General features: G+C 39.5%; 1 protein-coding gene across 2 annotated transcripts in view; it reads left to right on the forward strand.

Annotated features, from left to right (window-relative positions):
• bcar3 (BCAR3 adaptor protein, NSP family member) overlaps positions 1-21,981 on the forward strand; it is an 80,589-nt gene that overhangs the window by 23,449 nt on the left and 35,159 nt on the right. The window contains exon 4 of one of the 2 annotated variants that reach the window (XM_041792169.1): positions 4,995-5,037. In XM_041792169.1, the coding sequence (XP_041648103.1) occupies positions 4,995-5,037 (43 nt within the window). Of the gene's footprint in view, positions 1-4,994; positions 5,038-20,981; positions 21,316-21,981 lie in introns of those variants that run through there. The other variant, XM_041792170.1, reaches the window with a different exon arrangement.

Raw genomic sequence — 21,981 nt, forward strand, 5'->3', positions numbered from 1 at the left:
TAGAGGACCTGTGCTGCATTTATGCTTTCTGTTCACTCATGAGGTCCCAAAAGTGCACCCAACAGCAAGGATGGATTGAAGGTAATGGCATAAATCATACAGAAAACTGACAAAACATGAGAAAAGCATCCCTAGAAGGAGTGCTGTCTCAAATGCAAGTAAATTTAGTTTAAACAAAGTACAAATATTGCTCTTTGATACAGGGAAATTATAGTTTAAACATACATTAAAATACATAGATATTGCTGGAGGGGGACCCTGTGTAAATAACTTTCTGAGGGCCCAAAACCCATAGCTACACCCCTTATCTCGAGCATCAGGTTATTACATATCAGCCGGATCACTTGGATGTTATTTATTGATCAGTTGATCGATCAGCATGTGATCAGAAACAAGAGGAAGGGTACTTCTTTGTCCACAGGGGGGCACTAAAATCAACCTAAACCTACAAATTCTTCACTGGAGCTTTCAGTAATGAAAGTAAAAGTAAAAGTAGTGAGAATTTGAGACTTTTTAGACTATGTGTTTTGTCTTTTTTGTATTTTGGGCATCCGATACATGAGTCCCTTATTTATGTAGTGAGACTAACATTTATATGGGGTAAAGATGAGACCCTACAAAGTGGGGATCTACATCAGATAAGGACAGCAAATGGAGAAATATGTGTTTTTCTATCTCTGAGCAGCTTTGTGGCCTTATAATATGCTCAAGTATTGTACAGTAACTTTAAGTTAAAGCCAAACATTGTACTGTGAAGATAATTCTATCACTGATCACAAACCCAGCTGATAACAGCAGCGAGAAACTTTCCACACAGTCTAAAATCTTTCTGGTGAAATCACACTGACCTCTGTAGGCAGCCTGCTCACCCTGCATGCTCCTCAGACTCACTGTCTGTCATTCTCTCTCTCTCTCTCTCTCTTACTCACACAATTATGGAGTATCCCTCAGTGAATCCAGCTGTGGTCATGCTGACTATCATGCGGTGAAGTGCAAAGAACAACAGTAGCCAGAAAAAGACTGCGGCAAGCGCTCTCTCCTTCCTCCTCTTGTTATTTTTTCTCCTCTCGCTCTCTTCTCCTCTTTCCCTCTTCGCTGCTGGGTCTCTCGTCTGTGTAGCAGGTCAGGTTTGTGGTCGTGGATGCAGAAAAAATCTAGTTTCTGATGCTGCTTCAGCAACATACAGAAAAGGCAAAGTTAGCTGTGGTTAGTTTGAGGAATGTTTCACCATCTCAGACTCACTGATGTTTCTTTTTTCCAGATTTTAGTGCGCTCAGAAAAAATGACAGAATCTGGGACAATAAAAGTCTAAGAAAAACATCCATTATGAACATAAACTTCACATTAAAAGTCATCTAGCCTCAGTGATGACCTCACCGGATTCAGTGTGAACGGTTGAAATTTTCTTGAAACTCCTCCCACTTCTTATTTACAGTTTCAAGAACCAGGATGTTAAACTTTCCTTCACCTGACGACCTGGGTGTAAGATTCTCCATCACCTCAAGGGCTGCGGCTCTGTTTACGGGCCTGACCTTTGACCTCTCCGAGTATAAAGAAGGTGGAATTTCCCTCTGCTGTTTTACATTCAGATCTTGGAAGGTTTATACGTGGGTGTCGTCTGGTATGTGGTGATTCTCCTTGCTCCCACCTCTGACCAGAGGGTACAGGACCGGGGTCAGGAGGGGGCAGGTGGTTGTTATGGTTCAGGTTTGAGGCCAGTAAGAGGTCCAGTGAACCACAGAGTCTAACAAAGAGACATAAACCATGCCAGTAAACTGAAGGTCTGATTTTAGCTTACGTCTTAGACCACAGATACCTTTTTCATTCACTTCCTGCATGAAATTTTAACACAACTGGGTCCTGCCTCACAGCTTCAAAAACATCTCATCAAATAATCAACCAAAATATTGAAGCTTTAAATTGATAACACTACATATTTAAGTACAGCTCTCCTGCAAACCTGCAAAAGACATCTTGAAAATAAGCAGACAAGCTTTATGCCAGAGTAGATTTGTGTTGATACTCCGCGTGGGGCCTTCAGGATGCATTGGATTAAAGACTGAACACCTTAAAGAGGTACTCTTGAGCTCCACTGAGTCTGCAGAGAGTCTGCTGAGCCTGACTGAGAGGCCTGACATCACCCTCTATGAATAAAGACTATACATTGTAATGAATGAAGGCTTCTGTTCAGTTACATAACCAAATCCTGCTCATTATTCTGGACATATTAAACTGAGACGGCTTAGAGCTAAACATATTTGGTTTGGTAAGTAAAGAACTGCCTTATTATTCCCGTGGGAACGCCAGTCTTGGCTTACAGAGGATTTTAACTACCAACCTTACTAATGTTGAGGAGGATTTGAGCTAATTACCTCCTTCACTGAGCTCCTGAATGTAAGCCTGCTGGATGGAGAGCTGCTTTAATACACTCGAGAGCCAATATTCCAGGCAAAGATGGAGAGAATTAGACAAAAATGGCTCCTGCTTGAGGAGAAAAATATCACACAGCACAAACTAAAAGTTTTCTTTGCATTCCCACCTTTGGTTGTGGAAGAGAGAAGGAAACAGCAGCTAAGGAAAGTTGAGAAGAAGCAGAAATACATGCAAATTCCTGCTTGTCTTTGCAATCATTTCTTGAGCAGCTGGTGCAGTACAGTTCGGTTAAATTTTGTGCAGAGGCAAAAATTAAAAGACTAATCCCTGACTACCTACGCATGCTGCAGACTGAAGCTGCCCTGGATGACTGTGAGAGCTTGCTAAGGCCTTACTAAATGGCCAAGCTATCAACGATAGCCTAAGCCTGGCGCAAACCCCCTCCTCCTTATCAGGATTGCCAGCAAAAGTAAAAAAAAAGAAAAGACTATCTGAGGGAAAAGATGCCATTTAAACAAAGCATATTTTTTATACTCTAGTGCTACTCTGCAGGAAGCACAATGATGGCCCTCCATTCACAAAACAAATAAATGACTGAGTTAAGAGAAAAGAGGGCTCTCAAAGCAGGAGGGTTCCAGGTTCAAATCCTGCTCAGACAGGGCCTTTCTCTCTGGACTCTGCATGTTTTTTTGCATGCATGAACTCTCTCTGGGTGCTCCTGCTTCATCCCACAGACCAAAAGTGACATTGTTAGATTAACTTGTGACTCTAAATCGTCCATACATGTAAGACCTACTCCACACCTCTGCAGGTGTTTTTTAAACCATCTCAGTCTGTCTTTAAAGATAATCTTGTCTACACACCCTACATTCTTGTAAACATCTTCATCCACATAAAAATGCCAAATCACAATGCTATGAAAGGGTATACCATGCCAACAGTAATCTGTCCTCCACTGTGTGGGCAAAACAGCTCACTCAGAGACAGCAACAGAGTCCTTGACGTGCAGAATATCTCTTGTTGTTCCTCTGTAATGACTGTTTCACTTTCAAAGTTGTCCCGTCAACCTGAACCAGGTCTGATACCAAACCACTAATGCCGGTGAAAGGATTTGTACCTTTTGGAGTGATGTATGAAGCAGCAGCAACCATTGCAGTCCATTCATAGTGGGAGAGCAACTGTGACGTCAAACAGAGAAGAAACTGGGCACAGACTTTACTTTACTTTAAATCTTTGTTTTCCTGGCTACACACAAACACTGTAAATTTTTTTAAAAACTTCACCTTGAAAGGATTTTTTGAAAAGGTGAGTCTTAAGTGACTTCAGTCTCTTTTTGTACCAGTACGGACAGAATGACCTCCATTTTCAAAGCACCTGCCTACATGTGGACTAGACGAGTGCCTGGTTATTGGGGAATGATGGACTAGTGACCAGCCCAGGGTCCCCCCTCTTACCACCCAACATCAGTTGGGACCAGCATTGCAAATAATGGATGAATGAATGGCTCAAAACACATAACTTTACAAATTAAGTGTAAAAGGAACTAGCAGAATTGAAAACTTTATGAATACATAGAGCCAAAAAGAGTGCCAAGAAGACAAGCAGCAGTTAGCAAAGAAGAAGAGCTCTGCTGTGCCAAGCGTAGAGAGAGCACTGGTTGACTGCTGGATCTTTAATACCTGGGAGACTGGCCAGGTCTACCAAGGTGTGGCAGAATACAGCCCACCAGCAACTTGCAGAGATCTATGCATCCAGACAGATCAGGTGACAAGAAAGCAGGCCCTCTGGCAGGAGGCCGTCACGGCAAAAATGTGCATTTCCACTGTGTATCTTTCTCAATTTCTCAGAAATCGAGAAAGATACCAAAATCACTGATTTGCACTGTCCATTTTGACGCCCTCTAACATCACACACTCACACACCTGTGAAGTAAGGGTACAGGTGGCTGTGGAAATACAAGCAAGGTCAGGGTTTACCGAACCAAACCAGACCTCCAGATGGAACGCACCTTTAGAAATGCATAAAGAGAGAAAACAAAATATCTGCTGGTGCCGTTTGTTTGTGCTGTTACCTCTCTGTGAATTTGTCAGTGGACTCAGAGGAGTAGGCGTGTGGCTGCGATGTGAGCTATATGGAGGGGGGAGGAGAGAGAGAGGGAGAAAGAGAGAGAGGGAAGGAGGGAGGCCAAGTCAGGCAGGCGGTGAGTGAACATGTTTACCACTGACAGAGAGAAAGAAAAAATGAGAGAGAGACAGGCAGAAAGAAGGAGAGACTGAGATTGGAGCAGTTCAGTGTGCAGTTTGGCTTTTTATTGAAACTTTGGATTGCAAAATCACCACTCTTTTTCTTTTTGGTCTTACATATTGTAAAAAATGGACTCTGTGACATCTAGTTGGACCTCTAAAAGCAGAACCACAGCTCTGCTAGCGACTATAATCTCTTAAAGACATCTACATCAGCACCTGTCAGAGACTCACCTGGACTAACACGACCACCTCAGCGGTTCTTCTGTTACAGAAGGAGCTGCAGGGAGGAATCAGAGATTCAGCACACAGCAGTTCTGGATCCAGAAGTGAGATGTGTTCGCTTAACAGGACGTTGTCTTTGTCTGTGTTCCCCAGGGAACCCGCTGCAGGCCTGGATGCCACGGTGGACTACGTGAAGGTAAGAAGAACACGTGCTTATTTGTGATTTGCAGCAAAAAGGGGAAAATCTGCTTAGAATTTCATTGTAGAGGCTTTAATCTTTGGAATTCTTTGTAATGTGTTTATTCATAAATACACGCTGTAAGATTATCGCTGAAATCATTCTCCCAATGCATGCACACAACACTTTATGTTCACTTTTAGCACATGCATGCATTTAATGAGCATTTGCAGGAGAACCCACAAATGCACAGTAGCAATCTGTTGCAGATGTTCGGCACAGCTCTGAGCTTCAATTTGTTGCTGTAAATCGTCCATGAAGCTGTTGATGTTGAAGTTTTCTCCTCATGTAGAAGATAGGAGTGGTTACGTGGTAAAAGAAGCACCAGTCACTGTGGTTTAAACTGTGCTTGTTATTTAAAACCTTACATTTTCACACGATATGATGGGATTAAGTGAGTACGCTGCCAAGAAAGCATTGCATGTTGTGCACTATATTGATTATCTTATTATGAGGTGTTAAAAAGGTACTCTATATGCAAACATCAAGAAGATGTTCACATATACCTAAATATAAATACATGCATGTACAAATACATATATATAAATACATGCACAAATATTCAGAGCTTTCAGTTCCATAACAGCACGATGGATTGGAGGGCAAAAAGAGCTCAGAATGGAAGCAGCTACCACTGACCTCTGCGTAGCACTGTGATTCTAATCCTCCATGATCTTAAAATGATGCAAGTTTTTGTCACTTTGGACCTTCATACGGCACAGGGGAACTATTTAATCTCTATAAAAGAAAAGTCAGAGCCATAGCTTAGCTTTTGTGGTGTTTACATACCAGTGAGTGCTAATTAGCAAGCATTAGCTGGTACATGTTACTTTAGGACTGTCAGGATCACTGTCAGCTGTCAGTCAGTGTTCTGGTGCTGTACTGTTAGTTTAAGGCAGTCATATTCAGCTCAGATTAACACAATATTATAAAATATTTTAATGTTTGATGCAAGAGCTAGTAGAAGTCTATTCAGTGCTGCTGTTTAGTTCCCCAAAGGAACAGAAGAGCATCTAACAGTATAAATCTGCTTTTTGCTCCTCTCTGGGTTTTCTCTCTCACATCCAGTTCTGCAGAAGTAGAACCCAGGCTTGTTCCATCAGTTTGTGCATCCGAGTGCAGTATTTCCCAGTTGTGTAGTGAGGTACACTGGTGAGCCTTAGGCGTGCTGTGAGAGATTGTAAACGTTATCACTACAGGCTGTTTTGCATGGATATGGATATGATTTGCGTTGAGATTTTGGCTTGATTGTAGGAGTGACTTGGGCAACAAAAGTTGAAAACTGCTGTCCAAGCTCTAATATAAAGTTATAAAAATGTCTCAGACATGTAGGTGGCAACCAAAATGTTTAGTGTCTCTGTAGTATAACGCAGAAGCCTTTCTTTCCCACTAGGGGGCGTCTATGAGTGAGTGATTCAAGTAAAAGCTGTGAAAACCATAGACTGTGGAAAACATGGGGTGAAATCTGAATGATGCCAGCCGAGGTGTTTCTGAATGGAACTTTTGAATGCAATCCACAGCAGCTGCCATGTTGAAAATGCTGACATAAGCTAAATTTAGATCAAAGAGGCAGAGCTGAGATGAATACACCCTCTGATAAATACAGTACTGTGCAGAACTTTTTGGCAGATTTTGGCAAAAAAAGATTGAGGCTGAAGTGTAGATGTGGCGAGTAAGCCCATCTGAGGATGTCATTGGCTGGGAAGGAACCCTGGTACTGCTCTGGATGTCCTTGTATATCATCGGGGCATGGGGGAAAAATCTGTTGAAAAAATGTCAAAGTACACACCTTAATTGTGAAGTAAGGGGTAGATGTGGTGAGTAAGCCTAGCTTAGGGCAGTGTTTCTCAACCTTTTCAGCCGCAAACCCTAAAATAAAAGTACCAGAGATCAGGGACCCCCACTGTTCCTGAAGGTGGTTGAACACAGCCATGCACAATCAAGAGTGGTCATGTGCAGACAAGGCTCCCCATAAGGGGGGATAAATGAGAGACTTTTCTAGGGCCCAGCCAAACTGGGGGACCATGGAGGTCAAGCAAAATCATGATTGATGGTAAAGTTAAACTGTGATATCCATATTTTATATTTTACCTGAATAATAGCAAAGCAACAAATATATTCTTTATTCTTTTGTGCCCTATTAAATAGCCTTCGTAAAAATGTAAATCCCTTTTCTTAAAAAACTGAATTAAATTTGGTTAAAAATAGCAAAAACTGGTGGAAAAGGTGGTGAAATGGGATTTTTAAAGTAGCAGAAATGGGTTAGAAGAGGAAAAAGATAGATAAAGGTGGCAAAGAAATCTACAAAAAATGAATGAAATGGGTTTAAAGCAGCAAAAATGGGTGGAAAATTGGTGAAAATGGGTTAACTGAGGCATGGAAAAATAGGCAATCTTTGGCAGAAATGGGTTCAACAGGCAAAATGTGCATTAAAAAATAGTGAAATGTGGTTGAAATTGGATTGGGGTAAAAAAGTGTTTAATAGTGGCAATAATGGGTCATCAGGGGCAACATTAGGCAGAAAGTGGCAAGAATTCTTTTAGAGGTGGCAAAAACAGGCAGAAACAAGTGGTGGAAAGGGTTTAGAATGACAAAAATGGGTTTAAGTTGTAAAAATATTAAAACTGGCAAAATTTGTGGTAAAAGTGATGAAAACAGGTTAAAATTTGGCAGAATTGGTGTAAAGTGGAAAACGAGTACTTCTACATATTGATATCAGTATCGGCTCAAATTATTTTGTAAATGTTGGTGTATTGGATATTGTCAAAAGTCCAGTATTGTGCATCCCTAGGTATACTAGATTTTGAGGAAAGCTATATATTCATTCTTTACATTAAATTATTGAAAACTATAGTAATTAAATTGACAGTATCCTGTAATTTGTAAAAAATACTGTCCCTTTGGTTATCAGTCAAACAGTCTCTTAACCTGGCGTTAAACATTTATAAATGTACTGTAAAACTGACATTTCTTGATTGAAAATTCATGAATGTGACTTCATGTACTTCTACAGAAAGAGTTTATTTGAGGAACTGCTCTTTTTTGCTCTTCCACAGTGTTCACATCATGTATGTGAATAAATCACACAAACTGTTATTTATTTTACAGCGTTTTAAAGATTAAGTAAATGTGTCTGTATTGATCCGTCACTCCCAATGACAGAAACATGTTTGTTAAAGGAAAAGAAATAACAGTCATCATTTCCTGCAGGTTTTCATGTTTACATCTCTCAGAGGAGACATTAGACTGATACCTGCAGGGCAAAAATAATAAAACACCTTTAAATCATCCATCTATCTTCATTCACCGCCGCTTTGCTCTAAATTATATGAACATAAACACCAGCTGAACTCCACCTTTTCTTCTCACAGAGACCTGACGACTGAGAGGCGATCATTCTGTTATCACCCCATCATCACTCTGACAATGATCATTTCCTTTATGTCTCTGTCAGTCCAGGTCTGTACCTCTCTGATGTGCTGCTCAACTTCACCATCTCTCCTCTCTTCTCCTCAAACCCCCCTTCCTCCTTTCCTCAAACCCTCCTCTCCTCAAACCCTTCCTCTCCTCTCCTCCTCCATGAATGAGCTCATATGTTTGGATGCTAACACCTCAGTCTGAAAAGCAAACTCAGTCCTTCCCACGAGAGCCGGTCACACATGTGGGAGCTGACCGCGTTCACAAAGAGATGGTGTGTGTTTATTTGGTCACTTTAAGGCAGTGTGTGATTGTAAACAGAGAGTGTGTGCTGACCACAGATGGAGCTACTGTAACCTCAGGTATTATATAATAAGTGTGAAAGTGGAGCTGTCAGCGCTCACACTCCAGGTGTGTTTGCATTTCCACCGTGGATGAAAAACACACACATATGTCCGTCTGCACACAGACGCTAGCGTATTGTTCAGTAGCCGTGCGGCATTTCCTCTGTAGGGGTCAAAAGTTCAAACACAGTTCAGTGAGCCGAGCTTAGGTCTGATTGGAGCATCAGTTTTGTGGGGAATTAGGTTATAGGATGAACGTATGTCAGGAAGGAAGTGTCTGCAGAGAACAATAGCATAGAGATTTAACTGTAAACCTTGTTTCTTTACTTCTTCCACATGTTTGATGTCTCCGTTCTTCTTTATGTCCGATAATGCTTCATTTATATCACACACCGGATGTTTAAACTTCAACTACTGAGGACAGATCATTCATGAAGCTCCTCTTTGTGAGGCAACTGTGGAAACAGAACATAAAAGCTGCTCTAAAAGATAAAATAACAAGATTATAGTAGATAGGGTAAAATGAAAGTCTCATATTGAAGCCCACAAAGGGTTTTAAAGAAAAGCTTTAGAGAAAGAGAGCAGTAACTGGGATCATGGTTTACTGTTCTGCACTGTTGCCACCTATTGATATAAAATAATTTTTCTGACGGATAAAATAGAATCTGCAGGTAGTGGTTCAGTCCACATACTGTTTTTGATATTTCTTAAATGCCATTTAAATTATTTGTTTATTTAAAGTATATCTGTATATTACTTAATTTACTTTTTTTTTTAATTATTTTTTGTTTTTATTTATTTTTTACATTTATTATATTTTATTTCAAAGTTTCACAGTACATTCTTAAGAGTAGTTTACATTTATACTAATTTTATTTATATATTTATTTTTACAATTTGGCTTACTAAGTTAGAGAGAACACATGTTTTTACTAAAAGTAATGGCTTAGATGTAAGCACTTTATTGACAACTGGACTAAAATGTTTTTGAATTCTGACGACTAAATCTAGACTAAAACTCTAAAGAGTAAAAATCACTAAAATGTGAAAGAAAACCAGTGAACATTTTAATCTAAAGACTAAAACTAAATCCAGATAGCTGCCAGAATCAGCACAGAAGAGAGGGAAGAACTTCAGTCTTTAGGTTTTGTTGGGGGATTTCCAGGAGTGCGGGGCATGAAAAGAAAATGCAGATTCATCAAGTCGAGTACAAACTCAAAGACCTTTAAGAACAGTCCAAACAGTAGAACGGGTCATGAAGGTGCCAGACTTCCTCTCTCCAAGTCTCTGATGTAAGGTGGTAGTTTCAAGATAAGGGCCTTGAAAATTTCCCCCAAATATTGGGAAATGGTGAATAAGAGCAGCACTCTATATTAATCCCTGCTCTATTATGTAAGATTAAAAAGTAAACTGAAAGAGAGAGAAGGGAAAGAAGAGAAGTCGGTAAGAAATGAAAGCAATAACAACAATACAAATATGTGATTTAAAACAGCAGCCGTAACATTTTCTGTTTATTGCATTCATTAGATAAAGATTATAATATTTATAGGAGATTTACTATTCAGTTTGACAGTCATTAATGGAATATCTAGAGTTCACAGAGCAGTGGTTCCCAAACTTTCTTCTTCAGGGCACCCTGCCCACTAGAGAAGCTAATCCACCTGGACCTACTTGTAAAAATGTAACCCCTAAAAGCCTGTTGTTGCATATTTGATACATACCTTTATGATACCTTTATCTAATCAATCAATATCATCATAAATTACTGAAAAAACTTCTGAATACAATCTGAAAAATGATAAAAATGCTCTCGAGTGGATTATCAGTTACAAAAAAACATCTAAAGTATCAAATGATATACAAAATAATAAAAATGTTACATTTTATGGAAATTTGGATTTTTTTTGGGGGGGGGGGGATTTCAGTAGAAAGTGAAATAAACATTTCATTTCCAAAAAATTAGAATTTTCAGGCTAGAATTTGTGTTTTCAGGCTTTAAGGGGTTAATATATACTTTTAAATTTTTATTTACAAAATCCCAACATAATAGGCCTGCTTGTGTCAGTGTTTTGAAGTTTAAAAAAGTTATTAATTTACAAGAAAAAAGTTTTTTTGTTTTTGTTTTTGTTTTTTTACTTTAAAAGCCATAAATTTACAAAATAAAAATTTACAAAATTTACTAATTATGAAGTTGAAAATAGTTGATTGTGTTGAAGAAAATCAGACCAGATGAGGCTGTTTTCCTTTCAAGAGTTCTGCAGTTAAGAGTCTGATGAAATTATATTTTTTACCAGGACTGATCAGTAAGAAAATATTTGTGATATTAGCCCAGAATCATCATATTATCATCTGGATTTAGAAGTGAAATAACTGATATTATCCAGCCACTGTTTGGCTTCTTGTAAATTTACATTACAATGTAAGAAATGTATTACTTTAAAAATGTGTAATTTCTACTTTATGATGTTAAAATGTAAAACGTTTTAAAATTGGTACATTTGAGTTTGGTTTCTTAGAAGTAGGCCACTTTATAATCTCAAAAAAGTTAGATTTTTTTCCCTTCAAAAATGAACAAATAATTTTTATTGTTTTTTTCTAAGGCAGCTTTAAAACACTGTCTTACAGTGTGTCTTTGACCATTGTTAAAAAAATATATATGCACACCTAAGTTTGACTTTTTCAGAGAGTACACGGCCCCGTGCCTCTCTCTGAGGTCTTTTGCACTCCCCTTAGGGGTGCTCGGACCGCAGGTTAGGAACCACTGGCCTACCAGTTATATTGAGCCTTGCGTATGCGGGTATCATGGGTCCAAATCCAGCCTGTGGCTCCTGTCCCACATGGCATCACTCTATCCACTGTCCCGTCTCTACCTCCATCAATCAAGACATAAAGGGCCAAAATAAATCTTCCAAAACTATACTGAGAAGTCCAACAATCCTTATTTTCCTTATATATTTAAAGAAATAATTGGCTGAATGGCAGAAAAGTAAAGAGATAAAGGCTAAAATAGAAACAATAGAAGGAGAACGAAACAAATGAAACAATAAATCTTTTTCCTCTGGTTAAAATGAAAGCATTAAAAGGGAATAAAAATATGCATCTTGGCTTACTTTATTGGTGCTTTTAGATACTGAATTAGAATATAAATTTGTAACAGCTGATGGATTAAAAAAATCAGAAAGTGTATTACATTTAAATGCTTACTTAATGCAAAATAGCAGGGATTCCTTCATACAGCATTATTTTATTCATGGCGGAATAAAAAAGGCATAGAAGAAAGAAACAGAAGCATTTTCCCCTGATGATTCTCTTTTAGTTCAGAGTGAAAACAGCTCTTCTTTGACTCTCTAAAGGACTGCTTCTGCTCTTCTCTTTTATTCCCACTCTTCCTTTGACTTGAAAACATCTGAACCCTCATGAGACAGCTTTAGGGAACAATAATCCTCTCTGTGCGTTTGTGTTTGAGTCTGTTTCTCTGGATATGAACCCAAGTTGTGCCTATTTTTCATCTCAACTCATAAACAACCCTAAGCAGTTTATAGAAAAACACAAACACAATCATGATTGGGTCATTAAAACAGCTCTACACAGTGATATCTTCATAAATAAATCCTCGTCTCTGTTTAGTCTGAAGTAGCAGAGGTAAAGAGGCTCTCTGGCACACTCTAGTGGTGAAAGGAAGGCATTACAACATGAGACAGATAGACCCATGACCTGCGGTTGTATCAGGTGTCAGTCCGTCAGCAAGGCAGTTAAAAGTCCAAACAGCCGTGTGACATTCATCAGATCATCGTACCCGTCTGTCAGCGAGCCAGCACGAGTTCAAACCAGGCAACCAGCCAACCAGCTGCTCCACCAAATATCCAGCTCCACCAACCAGCCTGCGGGACAGTCAGCCTGCCTGTCAATAAGCCGGCCAGTCGATCAATCAGTCAGTTTGTCAGCCTATAAGCAGAGAGGGCAGCAGGCCAAAAACACAAAAGCTTGTCAAGTAAACAAAGAAGAAAGGATGACCAGGTTGATGTGATGGTAAACAACATCATAGATCTGTCATCTACACATAAATAGAGTTTATATATGATATCTCTTAGTATAAAACATGTATCACACAAAAGTCACAATTCAGGCAAAGGGAATCAGCTGAGTTTTGGGAAACTGCCAGAACAAATACAAAGAATTGAGATTATATTTATTTTACTAATCTGCAAAAATGTTGTAGCAGGCCTGGAAAAAATCGAGGACATGACAGGAATATTTGCAAGTGCATATTGGAAGATACTTGTCAGAGGTGCAAAGATAATACATTGTTTTCACCGCTGATATTAAGCAAAATACAATCGTCCTAAGAGAACATGCATTTTCCATGATAATAGATTAATTTTGGTTGATTTTTCAAGGTACAGCCTATTTTGTGTATTATCTCAGAAAAATGATGTGGGTTTTCCTGTTCTAACAAGTTATTTCAAATAGTTTTCTCAAGATCTTGACCAATTACCTTACTATCATTGAAAAACAATTGTTGTGCTTTTAAGATAAGTTGTGAAAACAACTGGACAATTACTCTTTATATGGAGACAATAGAGTAAGACATAATCCCAAAAATGTACTGCCAAATGTCTAGGCTCTTGTCGGATAATGGGTATTTCTGGCACAACGTCACCAAATTCCAAGGTGCATGGAGGATAAAAATAGAAGTTTAGTTTAGAGCACTGGTTCCCAAACTGGGGGCCGGGCACTTTCAGGGAGAGGGTGCCAAAGATCTTAGGAGGTGTGAGGCTTTTCTTGTACTGAAGTTGTCAAAATTAGATTTACATTTATCAAATAAAACCATAATATTGCACTGAATGAACAGTTTACGCCGAGGTCTTTTGATAAGTAAGTATAAGCTTATTTGGTTGGGACTTCCTCGGTGTAAACACTTAAATTGTTGGTAACTATTGACAGCTAGATGTCTATTTTTACGTGAGCATCCTGGGACAGCCCACCGTTTTTTACCAGGGGGAGCTCCACAGAAATAAGGTTGAGAACCACTGTTTTAAAGAGCAGTTTCTTTAGGCTAATATACACTATATTGGCAAAAGTATTCGCTCATCTGCTTTGACTTGCATATGAACATAAGTGACATCCCATTCTTAATCCATAGGGTTTAATATGACGTCGGTCCACCCTTTGCAGTTATAACAGCTTCAACTCTTCTGGGAAGGCTTTCCACAAGGTTTAGGAGTGTGTTTATGGGAGTTTTTGACCATTCTTCCAGAAGTGCATTTGTGAGGTCACACACTGATGTTGGACAAGAACCACCAAACTTTACACTTGGCACAGTGCAGTCAGACAAGTACCGTTCTCCTGGCAACCGCAAAAACCCAGACTCGTCCATCAGATTGCCAGATGGAGAAGCACGATTCATCATTACAGAGAATGTGTCTCCACAGCTCTAGAGTCCAGTGGTGGCATGCTTTACACCACTGCATCCGATGCTTCGCATTGCACTTGGTGATGTATGGCTTGGATGCAGCTACTCATGCTACCCATGGAAGCCATTCCATGAAGCTCTCTGTAGGCTGTATATGAAAATGTCTGTGCAGACCAAAGGTCTCTCTGGTAATGAGTAATGATTAGGTCTGGATCAACAGTATAGATCAGAGGTTTCACTGTGAGACATATTATCATGGCTCTGTTGCTGTTATTTTGTATTTTAAGCATAAAAAGATAACAGAATAGTCTTGTTATGTTATACTTTAAGCTCTATGCCAGCAGCATAGAGCTTAAAGTATATATTCCCTCTGTAAGTGCTGAAATATTTTTAAAAAAATGCACGTTTAAAGGATTGATAAAATTAAATAAATTTTCCTCAAAATCAAAAAGGGAATAAACTAAAAAAAAAGTGTGTTTTTTTCTATTTTGCACATCTCTAGTCTAATGCATGGTAGTAATATTTTGTTTAAGGCTTAAAAATTGAGTGGTTGTTTTTTTTCCCTTAGATAGTATCTTTTAAATGATAAAACAAAATCACATTTGACTACTTAGAATCTTTCAAAATCAAAGCTACAAACTGCTATGCAGGGACAGAAAAGGCCAGTAGGCTCACACACCCCATGTCGAGGCTGTTGTCCTTGAAGCCGACTGATTGGGTCCAAGTTCGGCTTTTGGCTCCTGAATGTCAGATTGCCCCCTTCAAGGCCAAAAGCCTCTTAACTGGGGACACATGGACGGATCAGCCTTCAGGTGAAGTGTCTATCTACTGGAGCTCAATTTAGGGCTGAAACTTTATCTCTTCTGCCCTCATCTGAGTCCCACGAGTTGTTGCTGTACTGGCTGACTGCAGACATTTTTATCGACGTTTCAGGGGCCCACACAGTAAAGGGGTCATGTTGCATGCATCGATATGACTGCCACTAAGATCACCGTCCATTACTGATCAATGACCCATCACAAGCACAAACACATCCAGACTCTCTGTGGGTGTAAACAACATTGTCACTGACATTTATTCTCTGGCAGTGGAGCATGATGAAAGCTCTGTATCCGGCACAGAAGGACACAGACTGAGGCTGATATCAAACCATCGATTGTCTTTAAAACTCTGCCCCTGTTTACCAAAATCTCAGCCAGGGTCACAAAATCAGATGATGCATTTAAAGGAGCATATCGACATGATTTTGATAGCGCCGCATTAGGATGGTAGGAAAACATGACCGTGGTAGAAGCCCTCACTGGATGCAGCTTGGTGAAAACTTTATTTATTTTGATTAGACTTTGGTTTGATTAGTCTGCCCTCTGTATTTAGAGGATTCTTAATGCTGATTTAAAAGCAAATGAGGGAACAGTGCAAAAACAATACCATACATGTGATGCAGTACAATGCAATACCATGCAAAACATTACCACACAAAACCAAGTTTTAGTGATTCCCCATAGAGTAAATGTTCCCCTTAAATTTACTAAATTAATCAAACCAGTAGAAAAATTGTGAAATCTAGGGTAAAAAGTTCTATTTCTAATATTTTTCCCTCACTATTCACAAACATGATGGGAGTACAAGAGGCAGGAGGCTAAAGGAGACTTATTAACTTAAGTTCATTTCTATAAATCATTGATGATTTTCCCATAATAGAGGGGAAATGTTAAAAGTGACCTTCTTGGTTTGCACTGCAAGCTACCTGGACAGTATACTGGGATTGCTCACAGTCAAACCAGAAATGCAACTTTAACAGCTTTTCTCCTTTGTTATGTAAAATTTATCCATAAAACAAAACAGTTAGTTCACTTACAAATATGTTTTGTGTGGAGTGGTGCTGTTTTTTGTTGAACAGTGTCCTCTTTCTAAAGTTAAAGGCAAGTCACAGAAGTAGGTGAAGCTGAGCTGCACATTTCTTATCATATTTTGTTGTTTTGATTGAGAGCCTCCTGGCAACAAACTTTACCTACTGGACATTTATTTCTGCAAGAAAAAGAGGTTTCATAAGACAGGTGTGCTGGAGAGGAACAAATCCATCAAAAGATCACTTGCCAGGTAGCGCAGATGGTCGAGTGGTTTAAGGGTGCTACCCATGTACGTAGGCAGCCTGGGTTCGAATCTGGCCTGTGGACCTGTATTGCATGTCTCTCCCCACTCTCTTCCCTGTTTCCAGGTCTGTCCACTGTCCTTCCTCTATCTAAAAAAGGCCTAAAAATAAATCCTTAAAAAAAAAAAAAATAAAACATCATTTCTCAATCTTTTCTTCTGTCAAAGCATCATTTAAAATATGAAAAACCTGAAGTCACCCCCACATACACACCTTATTACCTGACACACCGGATGGATGTGTTTCACACACAGCATTTGGAAAAGGGCAGAGGCTTTGAAAAAAACTCAGAGGGTGATTGGATGAACGTTCTGTCTGTCACATCTTTACGGGCCAATCAGAGCAACAAAACATGACGCAGCCGTGACCGAGGTGTGTGTGCACTGCTACCGAGGAATAATGCGAACCTTGGCGAAGATAGACATGTCAGTACACAACTTTTGTTGTTTTTGAAAAGAAAACAACTCACTGTTGTTCTTTGTTCTCCTTTTAACGAAGAAATGTCGTCAAGTTCTGATAAAACTGGCACTTTAGCAGCATTAATGTTATTAACATGCAGCACAGTGATCAGGTAAAGTGTGCTCTCTCCTCTCATAGTTTGATGGCTGTAGAAAGCAAACTGCAGCTCAAATTGCTATAAATTAGGGTTTTATATGTGCATCGTTGTCTTGCAGCTTCTCTCAGACTTTGCTCGCCATGCCGCTTGTCTTCATCCCTAACAACACATCAAAAATAAACCCACATATTGAGGATAAATTTACCACTTTTTACTCAACTTGCTGAGGTTGCTGAGACAGTTTTCCTCTCTTTTGTCCATTGAGAGAAACAACAAACAGATAGAAATAGCAAACGTAGAACCTCAGCGTGCAGATCTCCGTCTGTCGTTGTTTTTCTGAAGCATTCCTGGAGCGACGGATGTGAGTATTTTAAGGTGGACTTTTAGCCTAGCTGGTGATTTGGGGCTGCTGTGGTTGGCAGTACAGTGTATGGGTGTGTGAGCTGCAGCGTGGTGCCCTGGGGAATGTTCTCCATGTATTTCCTTTGTGGATCCTCAGAGAGTTCACGCTGTAATTAGTGGCTCCGTTTCCTGCGGCGTGATATTCCTTTAAATGGATTCTGCTCGGGTGTCACCCTTTGTGTGTCTCTGTGCATTTATGTGGCTGTTGATGTGTCTACAGGACTGTGCTTTCAGTGCACATGCATGCTGATTTTGTCCTTTTTTCCTGATTTAAAGTTGTGCATATGTGCTGTTATGTAACCGCTCACTGGTTGTTTGCATGTGCAGTGTGAGGGAAATGGTGGGAAAGTTGTGGCTCTTAACTGGAGAGTGGGTGTAATAGCTCAGCGGTCATTAAGTAACCCAAATGGACGGCTATTTATCAACATCACTTAGCAGGAGACGCATGCATGCATGCACATATGCACAGCTAAAAGACTCACAGTACTGTCTAGACATTGCACAGAAGTATTAAGAGTCAGCAGTGACTGAACTCACAGACACTAACCATTAAATGTTTTTACACGCTTGTTGTTGTTCGTGTCTGCTGGCTGTTTCCTTGGAGGGAATCTTGCCAACACAGGAAGTGAAGCATTTTCTATTTTTAGTCTGTTTAAATGAGAAGAAGAAAAAGAAGAAGAAAGGGGGGGTGTTTTCAGAGCAGTAAAGGGAAAATATCCTCCTGGCAGAAAGTTAGATGCTGTAAGTCGCCAAAAATAAGGGTGATATCAGTGCCGAAAATACAGTTGCACGATGGCTACTCAGAAGCAAATACAGACAAGAAATGAGGAAAACAAGAGCTCTGTAAAATTTAAGGGCCAAAAGTTTTGACTCCTATAATCTGCACTCTGTTCTTAAAGCTCCTGTAAAGAGGTTTCAGCTTGTGTGACTTTGGTGCCCCCTGTGGACAAAAATATACCATGTCATTTTACTGTTCTTGTCTTAATGTTTTGTGAAAAAAAAAAAAAAATTTGTTGATTGATTTCATCTCAGCCAGGTTTCCACAGTCAACTAAGTGAAATTTTGGGAAGGTGGAGGCATTTAGGAACAACAGCAACTCATCTGTGAAGTTTGGTAGAGGTGGGATAATGGTATGGGGCTGTTTTTCAGGGTTTGGGCTAGGCCCCTTATCTCCAGTGAAGGCCCATCTTAATGCTCTAGCATACCAAGAGATTTTGGACGATGCTATGCTTCCAAATTTGTGGCAACAGTTTGTTGAAGACCCTTTTCTATGCCAACGAGACTGTGCGCCAGTGCACAAAGCAAGGGCTATGAAGACATGGTTTGATGAATTCAGTGTAGAGGGACTTGACTGGCATACACAGAGCCCTGACTTCAACCCAATGAGCACCTTCAGGATGAACTGGAACTGAGATTGTGAGCCAGACCTTCTCGTCCAACATCAGTGCCTGACCTCATAAACGTCTACAGAACGAATGGGCACAAATTCCCACAGAAACACTCCCAAATCTTGTGGACAGACTTCCATGAAGAGTGGAGGCTGTTAAAGCTGCAAAAGGGGACCAACTTTATACTAAAGTACACACGTATTTGAATACAACACCATTACAGTCCCTGTTGGTGTAATGGTCAGCCATACTGTCCATACTTTTGGTGTGGGATCTATTTCATATGGGCAACAGCCCATAGACCAGTGATACTCAATGTATGGCTTTAGAGCCACATGTGGATCTTTTGTGAGGATTTGTGGCTCTTTTATGTCTAAATATGAAATGTCATTCCCCTAGAAATCCATAAAAAAGGAAACTTTGACCTGAGAATTATCCATTGCAATTTTTTCCCACACTTACACAGTAGGCTTTAAATGTCAACATATACTTTTTGTCTGTATATTTTCATTGCCCTTATTTGCAATTTTTTGCCCTTTATTACCCTTTTTGCCACTTGAATCCCATTTTTACCCCTTTTCATCAGTTTTTGCCTCTTTTATCCTGCTTTTCGCAAATTACATTTTTTCCCCTTTTTGCCCATTTAAGGCGCCTCTTGCCTTTAAATGCCTCTTTCTCCCATTTACCCCACCTTTTTGCTGCTTTTTGCCAATTTTGGTGATTTTTCACTCATCTTCCACCACCTTTTTGCTGCTTTTTACCAATTGTAGTCACTTTTCACTCATTTTGCCTGACATTTTTGCTGCTTTTTACCAATTTTAGTCGCTTTTCACTCTTATTTTTTGCCAAGTTATTGCTGCTTTTTTTTTTTTTTTACCATTATTGCCACCTGTAAGCCATTATTTTGTCACGTCTCACCCATTTCTGCCACTTTATCTTCACATTTTTTGTAACTTTTCACCCAGCTTTTGTCATTTTCTTCCCATTTTACCTCTGTTCATCCATTTTATATCACTTTTTGCAGCTTTTTTAGCTTATCTGCCAGCTTTACCTTACTTCTATTGCCACTATCACCCACTTTTCACCTCTTAGATTGTGGCTCTTGCAAAGGTATTTTTCAGCAATTTGGCTCTTTGGTTGAGCAGGGTTGAGTAACACTGCCATAGACGGTGTGTGTGGGAGTGTACCGACAGGACCAACATCCTGTCAGTCACATTTATTCTAGGCTAGTCAACATGGGACAAAACAGGCTGTCATCATGTCAACATAGAATTTTTCACTGTCAGTGGAGCCAGTTTGGAAAAAAGTAAAAATATCTTTTTGAAAAACTAAAATCTGGTTCTTGGTTCTTTTCCAAGAGCCATGAAATTCTTTCAGTGTAGTCTTTGCTCTTCTTATAACATAGAAATGTCAACCAGCTCTGATCAAACACAGCTGCATCTGTGTTAACCACCATTGTTTACAGACTAGCATTAACTTTAACTACACCACACCTGTAGCTACCACCTCTTTCTCCTTGAATGATGCTAATCAGTCAGGTCACTCTCAGACGGAGAACAGGTGTTTTAGCTTGAAGCGTTACAAGATAGATTTGCCTGATGCCAGACATAAAGTCCTGCATATATCAGCTTTTAAAGGTTACTACTGTGCACAGAGCATTGAAAGCACAATAAACGTATCAAACCGAGTGTCAAAACCTTCATTCAGTGTTTTTTGTTTTTACCCTGAGCTTTAGCTTTTTTGTTGATAATTAAACTTCAAGAGTGTTTAAAGTACCAAGGTGTTTGGTCTGAACTACATTTATGAGTATCAATACCAGTTCAGATCAATATGGATACATTAGCAGATTGAAAATTGGCAAAATTTAGTATTATTATTAAGGTGTCCAATAAATTTAAGTAGCAGAAATGTGCACATTCTGACTTTCAGGAATCGAGAAAAAAAGTAGCAGGGAATATAGGGTATAAATTAAACATTGATCTATATATGTGATCTTATCTCATGTATGTGCCTGTGTGCATTCCTCCATCCTCCATCCATGTGTTTTCAGAGAGCAAAAGAGACCTCAGGCCACTCCCTGTTACTGCACTCCTCATTGGCTGACACCAAATGACATGGCTTTTTTCTCCCTTGCCCTTATATGGTGAAGGGGGCCGGTCAAAGTAGGGGAAAGTGTGAGAAAGGATCTGGAGGGCTGAGTGAGCGGAGAGGGTTCACTCTGCAGGAGACTGTGGAGGAGAGAGAGGCAGAGAAGACAATATGATGGAGGAATTTAGACATATTCTAGATATTGTGCATTAAATATGAGTTTTCTGCAGACTTTTTTATGCAAATCTTTTAGCTTTACTAACGCTGATGGATGTTTTTCTTGCAAGATTAAAATGGAATTCCTTAACAGACGATCCGTTAGTAAAGTAGTTTAAGTTTTCTAACAACTAGAGAAGCTGAAGTTGGTTGAATTTATAAAAAAAAAGTTGGCGAGGATGTCTCAAAGATGCAACCTGAAGACGCTGACAGCAGCTCTGTGCTGCTTCTACCACAAGAACTCCATCATCTCTGCAAAGGTGAGCAAGGAGGGATGTGTGCAGGTATCGACAGTCCTGTTTTATTATCATTGTTTGAGTAAAATCTGATCTCGGTAGACTGTTTGCAGTGCACGTGCAGTTTTTGTTGTGCATGCTGCAGACTTTATCTGTTATGCTGTCATCATGCTTTTCTTTCTTTTCAATCCTATTTTTACTGTGTGACAGATAAAATGACAGAACATTTTGGAGATTTTCCGCCATGCAAGTGCACTTTTCAGGCTTTCTCTAATCTTTTCTAGTGCTTTAAATGAGAGCACAGGAAATTGGTTAGACTGCAGTGAGAAATTTAAAAAAGGATTTTAGTAAGTAAAGAATTTTTTCCACTAGAAAACAATCTAAGAAAGTGACTGCTAACACTTCCAGCCTGAGCAGCATCTCTGAATAGCCCTCCTCACTCTGTGTCTGTGAGCTGAACACTGGGCTTTTATTACTCGGACCAGACACTCTCATAAATGACCGACTGTGTGAGTGTGTGATATACAGCTGGCTTCATCATAACTTGAGCTGGCAGACAGACAAGGCAGTGTGTGGTAGTGAGAGAGAGAGACACAGATAGTTACAGAGATACCAGGACGAGGACGATGGAGCTCATGACGATAAATTACTAACTTGTGATAGTTTTTTTATGACGTCAGTGAAATGAAC

The sequence above is a fragment of the Cheilinus undulatus genome, linkage group 7, assembly GCF_018320785.1.
Source record: "Cheilinus undulatus linkage group 7, ASM1832078v1, whole genome shotgun sequence".
NCBI classification, from domain to species: domain Eukaryota; kingdom Metazoa; phylum Chordata; class Actinopteri; order Labriformes; family Labridae; genus Cheilinus; species Cheilinus undulatus.